This window comes from Solea solea, chromosome 10, assembly GCF_958295425.1.
Source record: "Solea solea chromosome 10, fSolSol10.1, whole genome shotgun sequence".
NCBI lineage: Eukaryota > Metazoa > Chordata > Actinopteri > Pleuronectiformes > Soleidae > Solea > Solea solea.
This window is the reverse complement of record NC_081143.1, coordinates 1736278-1753796: the sequence shown is the minus strand read 5'-3', so window position 1 is coordinate 1753796 and position 17519 is coordinate 1736278. Positions and strand designations below refer to the sequence as shown.

Here is a 17519-nt window from a genome sequence, read left to right as displayed (position 1 = left end):
ATATATATATATATATATATATATATGTATATGTATATGTATATATGTATATGTCTGTATATATGTGTATGAATGAATGTATGTATGTATGAATGATACCACTATCACCACTAGGGGGCAGCATGAGGCGGTGTCTGCTCAGGTTAGTGCTGCTCATCCAGGATGAAACATCAGCGCAAGGGCATGGAGGAGACACAGGAGACGTGGAGGACAACGAGCCAGCAGCGGAACCACCATCTGCTCCTTTGTGAGGAGGAGCAGGAGGAGCAGAACTAATGTTTCTGCTCAAACTGTCAGACACTGACTGCATAAACGTCCACAAGAGCTGTGAGACACATACACACACTCACGCACACTCTCTCACACACACTCACACACTCTCACACACACATACACACACTCTCACACACACATACACACACTCACGCACACTCTCACACACACACACACACATACACACACTCACGCACACTCTCTCACACACACACACACACACACTCACACACACTCACACACACACACACTCTCACTCACTCACACATACACACTCACACAGTGACAAATGCTGAAAGAATCTGAAATACAGAACAAACTGAAGCAGGAAGGGCGTGGTCTGAGGGTGTGTGTGTGTGTGTGCGCGCGTGTAAACAGGAAGTCAAAACGCCAGACTTCAAATTAAAAGCATCTTGAGTATCTAGAAGAGACAGACACGTGTCCCCATGTCCTCTATTACAGCGAACTGGTCGCTGATCCCGGACCTGGTCTCTGATCCTGGACCTGGTCTCTGTCAAATGTCTTATTTTGTCCTCAGTCGAGCGGTGAGATCGTCAGCAGCTCATTTATTTTGAAGGTCCTCACCAGAAGTCTAACCTGTGCCTGCGTGTCCTCAGGTGAGAGGACTCCCATCTGTCTCCTCATCTTCAGTCCACACTCACCTGCATCATGGCGGGAATCGCGTCCACTCTGCAGCATCAGCGCGAGAAGAACCAGGGCATCGGCACCAACACCCGGGCCGTGAAGTACCTGAACCAGGACTATGAGACTCTGCGGCAGCGCTGCTTCGACACCGGGCAGCTGTTCCAGGACGACGCGTTCCCGGCTCTGACCTCGTCCCTGGGATTTAAGGATTTGGGTCCGAACTCCTACAAGACCCGCGGAGTGTCCTGGAGGAGACCCACGGTCAGTGAAACTAACGGTTCAGGTTCAAATTCAAGTTCGGCATAGACCTTCTGCATCGATGCCGAACTCCGTTTAAAAAAGTGTGGATTTTAAATTTAAAGTTTAAATGACGGGGTTTTAATTTGATTTAAACTTTATTATTATTGTTATTATCATTGTTTATGATGAAGTCAGATTATTCAGATTATTTTTGGTCTGGATCAGAATCAGCCTCTCATCTCAAAACAGAATTGACTTCCTTTTTTTCTGGTTTCACCTGGTTCCACCTGGTGACTTACAAGCCATGCCCATTACAAACAGGGGCACGGCAGCTCATGAATCACTGAAGAGAACCGGTTAGGTCAGTTCACCCGCTCTCTGCTGCAGGTCCAGGTCCCAGTCTCTGCTGCAGGTCCCGGTCCAGGTCTCTGCTGCAGGTCCAGGTCCTGGGGCCTGTTTCAGAAAGCAGGTTCAACAAACTCTGAGTTAAAACCTTAACTCTAGATTGACCGACTCTGTGTATGTTCACTCTGAGTTAAGCGTGTGTGTTGGGAATGAAAACAGTGTCAGTGGAGCTCTGATACTATGATTCACCATGGCAACGGGTAAACAAAGAGCACAGACTCCATTTTAATCCAGTTGAGCAGAAATATTAACACATGCCAATGACCATGACATTTATGTGAAGAGATGAGTCATTAAATGAACACTATTACATTTTAACCGGCGTAATCCACTCATTCATCATTGAACAGACTTTCATTTCCTACCATTATGTTACATTTAATATTTATTCAGCTGTAACCTGACGAGACACAAACTGAAGATGAGAAAACATAGTTTACTTATGGATCTATTTCCATGTGTAAATATAAACAAAGCACATTAAGATTTCGTCTGCAGCTAGATTTAAAAAGTCACTTCTAAACTACAGTGAAGTTAAAGAGAAATATTCTCCATCATGATCAGTGATCTATGACAAGAACATTTCACAACAATGTCTACAGTACCACAGAGAGTCTACAGTGATGATGAGCCGACACGAACACAGAGTCTGCTGTGAACTACGGGGGAGTCAGCCCTCTCACCCCCCCTTAATGACACATGAGCTCCCCTGGAAACATGATTTGTGAGATTTTGGGGGCGTCTCTAAAATATTGGCAAAATAATGTTTTTTGATTGATGTGATTAAGATGTGATGTGTGTGTGTGGAGGTTGGATATGAGCTGACTGAAGACAAGAAGACGTACAGACTTGTCATAATGGATGTGTTGAGTTGAGTATGTACCTGTAATAACTGTGGGAACTGAGCGCAGTATATACATGTCCACTAGGGGGGCAATGAGTCGAGTAGTTACCTGTTGGGCATGTTACAGAAGTGAAGAAGACAATAAGCGCTGTGTACTATGTAGATGATGTGATCGTGACTACACTGTGTTCGTCCTTAAGAAAATAAACCTTCCCTCATGTTCAGCAAGAAGTCTCCCGTGAGTTACTACATAAATGGCGACGAGGATAAAGTACGGTGAATGCCTCGTGTGAATGCAGACGAATGAGTAAGACTCTGCTAAGTTGCTAAGTTAGCAAAATAAACCGGACTTTGTCATATAAAAAATTAAAAAAAATTAAAAAAGCATGGCGGCAGCTATGATGGGGAGTACCGCTCCTTTTGACAGCCAAAACCAGACGTGGGAGGAATATTGTGAAGTGCTCCAACATTTTTTTGAAGCTAATGAGATCGACGAAGCAGGTCGACAGAAAGCTATTTTGCCCAGTTCAGTGGGCAGTCAGACTTACAGCCTCATGAGGAACTTAGTCAGCCCCGCCAAGCCAGGAGACAAGACGTTTAATGAACTTGTCAAGTTATTAAAGGATCATTTCAACCCCAAACCCAGCGAGATTGTGCAGCGTTTCAAGTTTAACTCCAGAAACAGAAAGTATGGAGAAACAGTTATGGAATATGTTGCTGTTCTAAGGAAATTAGCACAAGACTGCAATTACGGAGACAAGTTATCAGAAATGATACGTGACAGACTGGTCTGTGGCATCGGAGATGACCGCATACAGCGCCGACTGCTGTCGGAGCCGGATTTGAGCTTCGACAAGGCACTGAAGTTGGCCCAGGCCATTGAGACAGCCAGCAAAGATGTAAAAGACTTACAATCTTTGGAGTTTGCGCCATCACACATGAGGACACCTCAAGCAGTGCACAAAATGTCAACACAGCAGACCCCTGGCAGGCAGCAGCATCAGCATAAGGCTTGTTACAGGTGTGGAGGTGAGCAGCACAGGGCTGGGGACTGTAGGTTTATTAAAGAAACCTGTCACAAATGTGGTAAAGTTGGCCACATTCAGAAAGTGTGTAGGTCCAAAGGCCCAGCTAGTATTTCAAAGACTAGAGGGGGTGGTGTACAGACAGGAAAGCAGGGGAGAACTCAGGGAGCAAATTATGTCAGCCAGGGGGAGGATGACAAAGAGGGCATTGATACAGAGGAAGTCATGTTCACATTGTACAAAATAGATGAACTTGATGTACCAGCAGAAGAGCCATTCATAGAGACACTGACCGTTAATGAGATGGACACGCAGTTTGAGATGGACTCAGGTTGTGGGGTAACAGTCATGAACCACTCAGTGTTCAAAACCTTGGGGGGAAAAGAGGCACCAAAGCTACGCCCATGTCGGGTGAGACTCAGAACATATACAGGGCATAGAGTACAAGTCTTGGGAGCAGCTGTGGTTAAGGTGCAGCACAAAGGGCGAGTGCAAGACTTACCTGTGGTAGTTGTAGCAGGTTCAGGCCCCAGTCTGGTAGGTAGGTACTGGATTAGGAGGCTAGGTTTACAGTGGAGAGCAGCACCCCAGGTCCATCACGTCCAGGAAGAAACCTCAGAAGAGGTACAGGGGAGACCAGAAACCCAAATCCATCATGTAAAAAAAGAGACCTTGGAGGAGGTACTGGTGGAGTATGGGGAGGTTTTCAACGAGGAACTCGGGAGATTTAAAGGCCCCCCAGCAAAAATATATGTGGACAAGGAAGCAGTCCCCATGTTTTTTAAAGCCAGGCCCGTCCCATATGCCATGAGAGGTAGAGTTGAGGCTGAACTAAACCGTCTCCTTTCTCAGGAGGTTATTGAACCAGTAAAACATGCTGAGTGGGCCGCGCCTGTGGTTCCTGTGTTAAAACCTGATGACACAGTAAGACTGTGCGGAGATTACAAGCTGACTGTAAATCAGATCTCAAAACTGGAACAGTACCCAATCCCCAGAATTGAGGATCTGTTTGCTACGCTTTCGGGGGGACAGAAGTTCACAAGGTTAGATCTGAGTCATGCCTATCACCAGATTCCCCTGGATGAGGAAGCAAAGAAGTATGTGACCATAAATACGCATAAAGGATTGTTCACATACAGAGTGCTACCTTTTGGTGTTTCATCAAGCCCAGCGATATTTCAACGGACCATGGAGGGACTGCTGCAGGGCATTCCTCGTATCACCATCTTTCTGGATGACATTCTTCTCACAGGGAAAGACGACCAAGAGCACCTGCAGACTCTGTCCATGGTGCTGAATCAGCTCGATGAAGCTGGTCTGCGACTTAAAAGAGCCAAATGCTTATTCATGAATGAGGAAGTGATTTTTCTGGGTCATAAGGTGGATGCAACAGGACTGCACCCAGTCCATGAGAAGGTGCAAGCAATCCAAGAGGCACCCACACCTTCAAATGTGACAGAGTTGAAGGCATACCTTGGACTGTTAAACTATTACAACAAGTTCCTACCCAATCTGTCAACTGTTCTCGCTCCAGTGCATAAACTGCTAAAAAAAGACACAAGGTGGCAGTGGGGAGAGGCACAACAAGTTGTTTTTGAAAAATCAAAAGAAATGATGCAGTCTGCTAAAGTGCTGGTGCATTACGACCCAGAGAAGGACATTGTGCTCTCATGTGACGCATCACCGTATGGAGTAGGTGCCGTGCTGTCACATCACATGCCAGATGGAACGGAGAGGCCCATAGGATTCACCTCACGGACTTTAAATGCAGCGGAGAAGAACTATTCACAACTGGATAAAGAAGGATTAGCAGTGATGTTTGGAATAAAACGTTTCCACAAGTACATTTATGGACGGAACTTCACTATAGTGACAGATCACAAGCCCTTGTTGTCACTTTTCAGTGAGATGCGAGCTGTACCAAAGATGGCCTCACCCAGAATCCAAAGGTGGGCGGTAACCTTGAGAGCCTACGAATATTCGATAGTGTATAAGGAAGGGAAGTATCACTGCAATGCGGATGCTCTGAGCCGCCTTCCTTTACCAGGAAAAGTGGAAGTGGAGAGACTGGAAGGGAGAGTTCTCATGCTAGAGAGCTCTGACATCACGCTGGTGACATCTGATCAAGTGAAAGCATGGACAGACAAAGATCCAGTACTCTCGAGGGTGCGGGAGATGGTACAAATTGGCTGGTCATCAAAACTGAAAGGGGAGGAGTTTGCCCCTTATGAGGTGAGGAAACATGAGCTCAGTATCCAGAATGGGTGTGTGTTATGGGGCTCGAGAGTGATTGTGCCACATCCAGGTCGAGGAAATGTTATGAGGCAGCTTCATCAGTGCCACCCAGGAGTGTCCAGAATGAAGGCATTGGCTAGGAGTTATGTATGGTGGACAAAGAGGTGGAGGATACTGTAAAGGGCTGTACAACATGTCAAGAGCACCGCAACATTCCTGCACCAGCTCCATTACACCCCTGGGATTGGCCTGACAAACCGTGGAGCCGTATCCATGTGGATTATGCCGGACCGTTTATGGAAAAGATTTTTGTGCTTGTTGATGCACATTCGAAGTGGATGGACGTGTATCCAGTGAACTCTGCCACTTCAGCCACCACAATTGAGTGCCTGCGTACAAGTTTTAGCAACCATGGACTGCCTGAGTTGTTGGTGTCTGATAATGGCACTTGTTTCACCAGCACCGAGTTTTACATTACATTACATTACATGTCATTTAGCAGACGCTTTTATCCAAAGCGACTTACAATAAGTGCATTTAAACATTTGGGTACAAATAAGTGCTAGAAGTAAGTAAGAGCTTCAAGTAAATCAAACTATGAAGTGCTAGTCATAAGTGCGATACATTTTTTTTTTTTTTTTTTTTTTTTTTTTTTTTTTTTTTGTCGTCGTCGTTATCGTCTTAGTCGAGGTAGAGTCGGAAGAAATGTGTTTTTAGTCGGCGGCGGAAGATGTGGAGGCTTTCCGCTGTCCGGATGTCGATGGGGAGCTCGTTCCACCATTTGGGAGCGAGGACAGTGAACAGTCTGGAGTTCTGTAAATGCCTCTGCGATCCTGTCAGTGAGGGGGCAGCGAGCCGGTTTGCCAATGCAGAGCGAAGTGGGCGGGCTGGGGTGTAGGTTTTGATCATGTCCTGGATGTAGGCTGGACCGGATCCGTTTGTAGCATGGAACGCAAGCACTAGAGTCTTGAAGCGGATGCGAGCAGCTACAGGAAGCCAGTGAAGGGAGCGGAGGAGAGGTGTAGTGTGGGAGAATTTTGGTAAGTTGAAGACCAGTCGAGCTGCTGCATTCTGGATGAGTTGCAGGGGTCGTATGGCACACGCAGGGAGACCAGCCAGGAGGGAGTTGCAGTAATCCAAGCGTGAGATGACAAGAGCCTGGACCAGAACCTGTGCCGCCTTCTGGGTTAGAAGAGGCCGTATCCTTCTGATGTTGTACAACATGTATCTGCAAGATCGAGCTGTTGCAGCAATGTTGGCAGTGAGGGAGAGATGGTCATCAAGTGTCACACCCAGGTTCCTTGCGGTATGAGACGGAGTTACCACAGAGTTGTCGAGGGTGATGGTTAGGTCTGTGGTGGGAGAGCCCTTTCCTGGGAGAAAAAGAAACTCAGTCTTGTTGAGATTGAGTTTCAGGTGATGGTCAGACATCCACTGAGAGATGTCGGTCAGACAAGCGGAGATCCGTTCTGCTACATTTGTGTCGGAGCTGGGAAAAGAGAGGATGAGTTGGGTGTCGTCGGCGTAGCTGTGATAGGAAAAACCATGAGAGAGAATAACAGAACCAAGAGAGTTGGTGTATAGAGAGAAGAGGAGAGGGCCCAAGACAGAACCCTGAGGGACCCCAGTAGCTAGAGGACAGGGTTCCGACACAGATCCTCTCCAGGTTACTCTGTATGTTCGGTTTTGAAGATACGACGAGAGTAGGGTAAGTGCAGATCCTGAGACACCTAGTTCTTGAAGGGAGGAAATAAGGATCTGGTGGTTAACTGTGTCAAACGCTGCAGAGAGGTCCAAGAGGATGAGCACAGAGGAGAGAGAGGCAGCCCTGGCAGTGTGGAGTTGCTCAGTGACAGCAAGGAGTGCAGTTTCGGTCGAGTGACCTGCTTTAAAACCAGACTGAAGAGGATCAAGAAGGTTGTTCCGGTGAAGGTAGGAGGAGAGTTGATTAAAGATAGCACGCTCCAGAGTTTTGGAGAGAAAAGGAAGAAGAGAGACAGGTCTGTAGTTATTTACTTCAGACGGGTCAAGGGTGGGTTTTTTAAGGAGGGGGGTCACTCTGGCCTCTTTAAGAGAGTCCGGAAAGCAACCAGATGATAGAGATGTGTTAATGAGGTGGGTGAGGAAAGGCAGAAGATCAGAAGCAATTGACTGAAGAAGGTGAGAGGGGATAGGGTCAAGGGGGCAGGAGGTGGGGCGGGCAGAGGTTATTAGGGAAAGAACTTGATCCTGAGATAGAGGGGTGAAAGAGGATAGAGAAGGAGCTGAATTAGTGGTTGGTAGAGAGGTGAGATCAGGAGGTGGGGTTGAGAAAGAAGAGCGAATGTCATCTACTTTCTTTGTGAAGTAGTTGACAAAGTGAATTGGTAGAAGGGAGGAGGGAGGAGGGGGGGTGGGGGGATCAAGGAGGTTAGAGAAGATCGAGAAAAGTTTTTTGGGGTTAGAGAAAGAGGATTGAATTTTAGTCTGATAGAAAGATTGTTTGGCTGCAGAGATAGAGGCAGTGAGGGTGGAGAGAAGAGAGTGATAGGAAAGCAGGTCGTCAGGGAGTTTTGATTTCCTCCATTTCCTTTCTGCTGCCCGTATCGTGGCTCTCTCAGTACGCACTGAGTCCGACAACCACGGGGCTGGGGAGGACTTACGAACCCGCCGTGAAGTAAGAGGACAGAGAGAGTCAAGAGAGGAGGACAGAGTACAGAGGAATGTGTCTGTGGCAGAGTTGGGATGCATGAGGGAGAAGGAGTCAGCTGAAGGAAGTGCTGATAGAACAGTTGAGGAGAGAGAGGAGGGAGAGAGAGAGCGAATGTTGCGACGGACAAGTGCAGTATCTGATGAGATGAGATCATCAGATTGGGAGAGTGGGAGAGAGTAGGAAATGAAGAAATGATCAGAGACATGAAGTGGAGTTACCGTGAGGTCGGAGGTGGAGCAGTTTCTGGTGAAGATGAGGTCAAGGTGGTTGCCAGCTTTGTGAGTTGGTGGAGAAGGAGCAAGTGAGAGAGAAAGAGACGAAAGTAGAAATAGTAGATCGGATGACTTTTCTGACTGGATGTTGAAGTCACCAAGAAGAACAAGTGGTGGGCCATTTTCTGGGACGTTTGAGAGGAGGACATCTAGTTCCTCCAAGAGGTGTCCCAATGGGCCTGGTGGACGGTAGATGACAATAATGATTAGTTTGACTGGGTGAGTTACAGTTACAGCATGAAATTCAAACGACTGTGAAGAGAAGTGTGGCAGTGGGTTAAGAGTGAAAGTCCAGTTGGGGTTGATGAGCAGACCTGTCCCACCACCTCTTCCAGTGGATCTGGGTGTGTGGGAGAAGGAGTGGGCGGAGGAGAGAGCTGCAGGGGTGGCTGTGTTGGAGGGTGTTATCCAAGTCTCAGTGAGAGCAAGGAAGTCCAGGCATTGCTCAGTAGCAAAGCCGGAGATGAACTCAGTCTTGCGGGTAGCTGACTGGCAGTTCCACAGGCCCCCTGCGACAAGGTGTTGGATGTGTGTGGAGCGGGTGGGATAGATAAGTGAGGACAGGTTACGGTGATGCTGTGAGTGATTGTGAGGTTTGTAGTATCTATGAGAAGAGACATGAACAGGAATGGAAAAAAGGCACATATGGTAAAATAAAGGTCGAAAACACTTGCAGACAGGTACTTAGCCCCGTTAGCCTCCTTGTTAGACTCCGGTTTAGACTCCTTTGTCTTTGTCTTCCTGAGTCTTCGTCTGAAGAGTCTGCCGCTGAAGCTGCCGCTTCAAAGTCAGTGCTGCTTCTTAAAAGACACCTGATTAGGTGCTGATTAGTTGCAGCTGAGTGGCCACTCCCTGATTAGGGGCTGATTAGTTACAGCTGTGTTGGCCACTCCCCTTTGCCAGTGAAACTTCTCACCTGGTGATGGTGATGGCTCAATAGAAACTAGGTCAAAGCAGCAACAATAACAACTTTCTCTTTGACCTAGCAGACAAAATATCTTTTACAAAACTTTCACCTTAATTAAACAGACAAGTGAAAAGTCACAAAAGTCAAGCAACCAGCTACATACAATAGCAATTATTGAAATAGCAACAAAATAAGAAAGACCTACAGAAGTGATACTTAGCTTAATTCCAGTAGTCCTATGAGATACCCAGATAGTCCAAATGCACACTGACAAATGCTGGTTTGGGTCTGGTTTAAATCTTACTCAGCTGTGTTGGCCACTCCCCTTTGCCAGTGAAACTTCTCACCTGGTGATGGTGATGGCTCAATAGAAACTAGGTCAAAGCAGCAACAATAACAACTTTCTCTTTGACCTAGCAGACAAAATATCTTTTACAAAACTTTCACCTTAATTAAACAGACAAGTTCAAAGACTTCCTGAACAAAAATGGTATGCGTCATGTGACCTCTGCACCCTACCACGCCGCCAGTAATGGGTTAGCAGAGAGAGGGGTACAAACATTCAAGAGAATGATGAAAAAATGTCCAGAAGGCACACTGACAGCTAAGGTAGCCAGAATATTATTTAGCTACAGAGTGACTCCTCACACTACAACAGGTCTATCCCCAGCAGAGCTGCTTCTCGGGAGGAAGCTACGTTGCACCCTGGATTCAATCCACCCAGACCTAAGCAGGAGAGTGAAGGAATACCAAGAAAGACAGATAAAAGATCACAATAAAAAGGCAAAAGGACGTTGGTTCAAAACAGGAGACTCAGTGATGACCCAGAACTTCAGTCTAGGACCCAAGTGGATTCCGGGAATTATTGAGTCGGTGACTGGACCAGTGTCCTACAAGGTGATGCTGGGTGATGGGAGAGTAGTGAGGAGACATGTGGACCAGATTCACACTCACCACCAGAGACCAGGGAAATGCAACAGCAACCAACCTGAGGATGCTAGTCGGCCAAGTCAGGCTGATGAAAAAAATGAAGCATGGCTGGAAGCTGAGGAGGTGCTATTCAGTGGTGACCAGTTGGAGGAGCCAGCAGTTGTTGAAGCTGTAGGAAGCTCAGAGACTGAACAAAGAACGGTAACAAATGCAACTCCAGTAAGAAGACAGTCAAAAAGGGAAACTAAGTTGCCCAGCTATCTTAAGGATTTTCAGTTGAATTAAGGGAAACTTAATAGTGTTGTTTGGCACTTAACAGGAGTTAAAGACAGTTATAAGGTTCCAGTGAAGTTGTATAGCAATTGCTTAAGGGGAGAGGGATGTAATAACTGTGGGAACTGAGCGCAGTATATACATGTCCACTAGGGGGGGCAATGAGTCGAGTAGTTACCTGTTGGGCATGTTACAGAAGTGAAGAAGACAATAAGCGCTGTGTACTATGTAGATGATGTGATCGTGACTACACTGTGTTCGTCCTTAAGAAAATAAACCTTCCCTCATGTTCAGCAAGAAGTCTCCCGTGAGTTACTACAGTACCTAAACCGCGTCGTGCCGTGCCGAGGCGAGTAGAGCCGGTGGAAATATGCCTCAAGTCCTCACTCTGAGGCACGCGCAAGCGTTCGTCCCGCAACCCCCCCCCCCCCATATACGTGAGCCCACCCCGAAACCCGCAGTACAGTTCGCACACTGGAAGTAACATCTGATTGGGATTTCGACGTTTTTAAAGACGTAAATGTCATTAATGTCAGTAATTTGGCAGGTGAATGCTCTGAGACATGTTTTGATATCGACTGTATGAATGAGGACATGAGACGGAGTGTCAGACAGATGCTTCAGGCTCAGCAGGAAGAGACACAGAGAAACTCAGGGTTAGTTAAGTGAGCAGGTTAGGTTCACGGAGTATGTTGCCGGGGTAACTGACTCAGCGTTAAGCTGAACTGGCTTTGTGGAACCAAAAAACCAGAGTTTCCCTCATCTCAGGGTTAACTAACTCCGAGTTTTCACTAAACCTGCTTTCTGAAACGGGCCCAGAGTCTCTGATCTATTGTTGGTGTTGTTGTTTAGGAGCTGACCTCTGACCCTGAGTTCATCATGTCTGGTGCAACAAGGACCGACATCTGTCAGGGAGCGCTGGGTAAGAACCAGAACCACAGGCAGTCCACGTCCTGAAGAGGTCTGTGTGTGTGTGTGTCTGCATGTGTGTGTGTATATGTGTGTCTGTGTATGTGCATGTGTGTGTCTGCATGTGTGTGTCTGTGTGTGTGTCTGCATGTGTGTGTGTGTGTCTGCATGTGTGTGTCTGCGTGTGTGTGTGTGTGTGTGTGTGTGTGTGTCTGCGTGTCTGTGTATGTGTCTGCATGTGTGTGTCTGTGTGTGTCTGCATGTGTGTATCTGCATGTGTGTGTGTCTGCGTGTGTGTGTGTATGTGTGTCTGTGTATGTGCATGTGTGTGTGCGTCTGTGTATGTGTGTGTGTGTCTGCATGTGTGTGTGTGTATGTGTGTGTCTGGGTATGTGTCTGCCTGTGTGTCTGCGTGCGTGTGTGTGTGTCGCCGTGTCTGTGTATGTGTCTGCATGTGTGTGTGTGTGTCTGCATGTGTGTATCTGCTTGTGAGTGTGTGTGTATGTGTGTCTGTGTATGTGCATGTGCATGTGTGTGTCTGCATGTGTGTGTGTGTCTGCATGTGTCTGCATGTGTGTGTGTGTCTGCATGTCTGTGTGTGTGTGTGAATGTGTCTGCATATGTGTGTCTGTCCAACAGGTTTCCATAGTAACTCAGAAGCACACCTGGGAGAGTTCAGCCAATCAAAGCACAGAGCTGCAGATGTAAAATCAGAATGAGGTCAATAATCCAGCGCACACACAACACTACTTGAAAGCTACGTTGCGTTAGCTACATATAAAACAATCTTTTTATTATCTAATAAAACATGTATAACATCAACCCAGCGACCGTGAGAGCAGATCCTGTTGAGCTCGCAGGATTCAAACCTGCGTGATGGTGAATACATCGCTCATGAGTCAGTGTTGTGTGTGGGCTGGATTATTGACCTCATTCTGATTTTATATACAGACAGGCCACGCCTCTTTGTTTTAGGCGTGTGTTTGAAAACATTCCAACAGTCATGTGATATATAAGCATAAACACAGCCTCATTAGGCCCCGCCCCCTGTGTGTGTGTCTCCAGGTGACTGCTGGCTGCTCGCCGCCATCGCATCTCTGACCCTGAACCAGGAAGTTCTGGCCCGGGTCGTTCCACACGGACAGAGCTTCAGGGACGGAGAGTACGCCGGAATATTCCACTTCCAGGTACACACGGGCACAAGTACACAAATACACAAATACACGAGTTCACAATTTCACAAATACACAAATACACAAATATACAAATACACAAATACACAAGTACACAAATACACAAGTACACAAATACACAAATACACCAGTACACAAATACACAAGTACACAAGTACACGAGTACACAAATACACAAGTATAAGAGTACACAGTCTCTGTACTCTGTCTCTCTCCTCTGTCTCTGTAGTTGTGGCAGTTCGGGGAGTGGGTGGACGTGGTGGTGGACGACCGTCTTCCAGTCAAAGATGATGAGCTGATGTTTGTGCACTCAGCAGAGGGGGCGGAGTTCTGGAGCGCTCTGCTGGAGAAGGCCTACGCCAAGTAAGTCCTCATGTGTCTTCATCTGTCCTCATCTGTTCTCATATGTCTTCATCTGTCTACATCTGTCCTCATCTGTGTATCTGTCATCGTGTCTTCATCTGACTTCATGTGTCCTCATCTGTCTACATCTGTCTTCATCTGGCCGCATGTGTCTTCATCTGTCTCCATTTGTTCTCATCGATCTCATCTGTCTTCATTTGTCTTCATCTGTCCACATGTGTCTTCATGTCTTTGTCTGTCCTCATGTTTCTTCATTTGTCCTCATCTGTCTTCATCTGTCCTCATCTGTCTTCATCTATCCTCATCTGTCTTCATCTGTCCTCATGTGTCTTAATGTGGCCTAATCTGTCTTCATCTGTCCTCATCTGTCCTCATGTGTCTTAATGTGGCATCATGTGTCCTCATCTGTCCTCATGTGTCTTAAGGTGGCCTCATCTGTCTTCATCTGTCCTCGTGTGTCTTAATGTGTCTTCATCTGCCCTCATGTGTCCTCATCTGTCTTCATCTGTCCCCATGTGTCTTAAGGTGGCCTCATCTGTCCTCATCTGTCTTCATCTGTCCCCATGTGTCTTAAGGTGGCCTCATCTGTCCTCATCTGTCTTCATGTGTCTTCATCTGTCCTCATCTGTCTTCATCTGTTCTCATGTGTCCTCATCTGTCTTCATCTGTCCTCATCTGTCTTCATCATGCCCTCATGTTTCCTCATCTGTCCTCATGTGTCTTAATGTGGCCTCATCTGTCTTCATCTGTCCTCATATGTCCTAATCTGTCCTCATCTGTCCTCATCTGTCCTCATGTGTCTTAAGGTGGCCTCATCTGTCTTCATCTGTCCTCATGTGTCCTCATGTGTCCTCAAGTGTCCTCATGTGTCCTCAGGGTGAACGGATGTTACGAGGCTCTCTCTGGAGGATCCACCATTGAAGGTTTTGAGGATTTCACCGGAGGAATCGCTGAAGTCCACAACCTGAGTCAGCCAAGTCCACATCTGTTCCACATCCTGAACAAAGCTCTGGATCGAGGTTCTCTGATGGGCTGCTCCATTGATGTGAGACTCGCTCTGACCACGGGGGGGCGTTCTGCTCTTATGTCAAACACTAACTGTGCTATGTGTGTCTCAGATCTCCAGCTCCGCCGACTCAGAGGCTGTCACTTCTCAGAAGCTGGTGAAAGGCCACGCCTACTCAGTGACAGGTGTAGCTGAGGTAGGAGCCCCGCCCACCCTTTATAATCACAGGTAGATGATGTTTTCGGAGAGAAAAGGGGCGGAGGAAGCACGTTGTTTTAGTCATTAATCTGCTGTGAAAACATGAGGGGGCGCTCACGCGACACCACGTGAAGACGCCGTTAGCCTCTGATGGAGGCGGGGCATGGGGAGCCTTGTCGTCCAATCCCATGACACTGTCTTTGCAGGTGGAGTACCGTGGGGACATGGAGAAGCTGATCCGGATCCGGAATCCCTGGGGTCAGGTGGAGTGGACCGGAGCCTGGAGTGACAAGTAGGTAACATGGCCACCGTAAAACCTACCTTTCTGAGCAGGCCTCACCCCCTTCTGTCTGCCGCAGTGGTAATCTGTTAATCTGATCAGTTATCTGTTAATATGATCCATCATCTTTTAATCTGATCAGTCAGCTGTTAATCTGATCTGTTTGTTTGTTCAGTTCCATGCAGTGGCGTCAAATCAGTGACGAGGACAGAGAGCGACTGAGTCATCGTTCAGAGGACGGAGAATTCTGGTAAACTTTGGACTTTGTCCTCCAGAGACATCACAGTGTCCTGCTGTTAACACCGTCTCTGCTTCTCTTCTTCCTCCTCCTCCTCCTCCTCACAGGATGTCGTTCTCTGATTTCCTGCGTCATTACTCGAGGGTAGAAATCTGTAACCTGACACCTGACGCTCTGAGTGACGACGATGTCTCTAAGTGGGCGTTGTCCACGTACGAGGGCACCTGGAGGAGGGGCTCGACCGCTGGAGGCTGCAGGAACTTCCCCGGTGAGTGACCACACCCACCTGAAGTCCCGCCTCCAGTGTCACAGCACCATCACTCTGGCATCCAGTTATTAACGTTCAGGTGGAGACTTAAACCTTTACGTTTAAACCTTTACATTTAAACCTTTATGTTTAAATGTAAAATGTTTAAACCTTTATGTTATTGGAGGTTAGTGATCACAATCGTTGCTAGGCGACAGCAGTAATGTGATACGTGAGGATCAGAGTTCAGCCTCTGTGTTCTTCTGAAGGAGGCGGGGCCTGAAACATATAGAGGTTAAGCAGGTCCAGGTCCAGGTCCAGGTCTGGGGCCAGGCTTAGATCCGTGCCACAGGTTTCTCTGATGCTTCCATTTGTGACCTCAGACACGTTCTGGACAAACCCGCAGTTCCTGATCAGGTTGGATGAAGAGGATGATGACCTGGACGACGGCGAGGCTGGCTGCAGCTTCGTGGTCGGTCTGATCCAGAAGAACCGCAGACGCATGAGGAAGATGGGAGAGGACATGCACACCGTCGGCTTTGCCATCTATGAGGTGAGCACATGATGATGTCATCAACGGGAAGGCATCGCCAGTTCGCAGCAACGGTTCTCTGATCCTGGTCCTCTGTCTGTTTCAGGTTCCTGACGAGGTACGAACACCACCGCATGACCACCGCGTCTCAGGTTTCAGGTTAGATGTTTGATTGTTGAGTCTTCTCGTGTCTTCTCCTCGTGTCCTCAGTTCTGCGGTCAGCGCAGCGTCCACCTGAACAGGAACTTCTTCCTACGCCATGCCTCCTCCGCGCGCTCCGAAACCTTCATCAACCTGCGTGAAGTGTGCAGTCGCTTCTGTCTGCCACCGGGGGAGTACCTGCTCGTCCCATCCACGTTTGAGCCGCACAAGAATGGAGACTTCTGCGTCCGAGTTTTCTCCGAGAAACAGGCAGAGTTTCAGTACGTCACTGACACACTGAGCTGAACAGCAGCACCTGCAGGCGGCAGGAGGATCTGCAGCACCTCTAACCTGTGTGTGTGTGTGCATGTGTGTGTGTGTGTGTGTGTGAGCAGAGAGTTGGATGACCCCATCGAGTCCAGAGTGGAGAAGGTGAGAAAAGTGACCTTTGACCTTTGACTATTGCACATATTGTGTGAGTGGACAACGATCATGATGATGATGTCTCTGTGTAGATTGAGATGGATGAAGACGAGGTGGACGATCGGTTCAGGAGTCTCTTTGGTCAGCTGGCCGGGGGGGTGAGCTGCTCATGTTTACATTAACCTACACATGATCTATAGCTAGTGGACTACGGTGGCCTGGAAGTGCAAAGCATTTTTAAAAAAGAGAAACAAATGAACAGTCCTTATGTGAAGAGAATATTTAACACACTATTTACCAGAAACATCCAGACAGTGAACAGAATCTTAGAGTGATTTCTCTCCTCATGTCCACACTCATCATAGAAGCTGTTACATGTTACGTTGTACAGGTTACATATGTTACATTGGGGGTTGGGTACCCCAGCCCTTTTTGGCCAGGGGGGGATTTGAACCGGCGACCCTCCTTACAAGTCAAGTTCCCTTTCCACTTGGCCACGGGCTGCCAACACGGTTATGTTGTATGTGTTACATATGTTACGCTGTACATGTTGCATATGTTACGTTGTGCATGTTGCATATGTTCCATTGTACATGCTACATATGTTACATATGTTACATATGTTAAGTTGTTTGTGTAACATATGTTACACCTACAACGTAACATATGTTATGTAACATATATACATACATAACGTCTCTGTCGCAGGATTGTGAAATCAGCGTCTTTGAGCTGCAGAAGATTCTCAACAGAGTTGTGACCAAACGTAAGAATGAACACATGAACACTGAGGCCGCCGCCCACCTGATGTTATCATCACATAACCTGTGTGTTTGTGTGTATGTGTGTGTCAGGATCTGACATTGAGACCAGTGGCTTCAGCCTCGTGACATGTCGTAACATGGTGAACCTGCTGGATGTATCCTTCCACCGCAGCAGTAACACAGGCTGTCTGCAGGGGGTGCTACTCTCTCACACATACACACACAGTGATCAGTTTCCTAAACGCTGCTCCTGCAGAAAGATGGCAGCGGGAAACTCGGTCTGGTCGAGTTCAAAATTCTTTGGACGAAAATCGAGAACTATCTGGTAAGTTTGACCTTCGACCTCACTTCAGTGTGTGTTCACTCAAACAACACTTCCTCCAATCAGAGAGGTGAGCCACGCCCCCTCATCACACGTATAGACGAATCCGACGAAGTACCGGAAGTAAACAAGCCTCCATTGCTGCGGTGGCGTCTCCCTGCA

At 47.5% G+C, this 17519-nt stretch overlaps 1 protein-coding gene across 1 annotated transcript in view; it reads left to right on the top strand.

Annotated features, from left to right (window-relative positions):
* The first annotated feature begins 706 nt into the window (after positions 1-706).
* LOC131466793 (calpain-2 catalytic subunit-like) overlaps positions 707-17519 on the top strand; it is a 20590-nt gene continuing 3777 nt past the window's right edge. The window contains exons 1-17 of the mRNA XM_058640241.1: positions 707-1179; positions 11594-11663; positions 12716-12837; positions 13073-13206; positions 14083-14251; positions 14325-14408; positions 14617-14702; positions 14866-14940; positions 15036-15196; positions 15559-15728; positions 15814-15825; positions 15918-16129; positions 16244-16280; positions 16364-16429; positions 16980-17037; positions 17126-17190; positions 17292-17360. Of these exons, the coding sequence (XP_058496224.1) occupies positions 943-1179; positions 11594-11663; positions 12716-12837; positions 13073-13206; positions 14083-14251; positions 14325-14408; positions 14617-14702; positions 14866-14940; positions 15036-15196; positions 15559-15728; positions 15814-15825; positions 15918-16129; positions 16244-16280; positions 16364-16429; positions 16980-17037; positions 17126-17190; positions 17292-17360 (1827 nt within the window). The 5' untranslated portion in view covers positions 707-942. The remainder of the gene's footprint in view (positions 1180-11593; positions 11664-12715; positions 12838-13072; positions 13207-14082; positions 14252-14324; positions 14409-14616; positions 14703-14865; positions 14941-15035; positions 15197-15558; positions 15729-15813; positions 15826-15917; positions 16130-16243; positions 16281-16363; positions 16430-16979; positions 17038-17125; positions 17191-17291; positions 17361-17519) is intronic.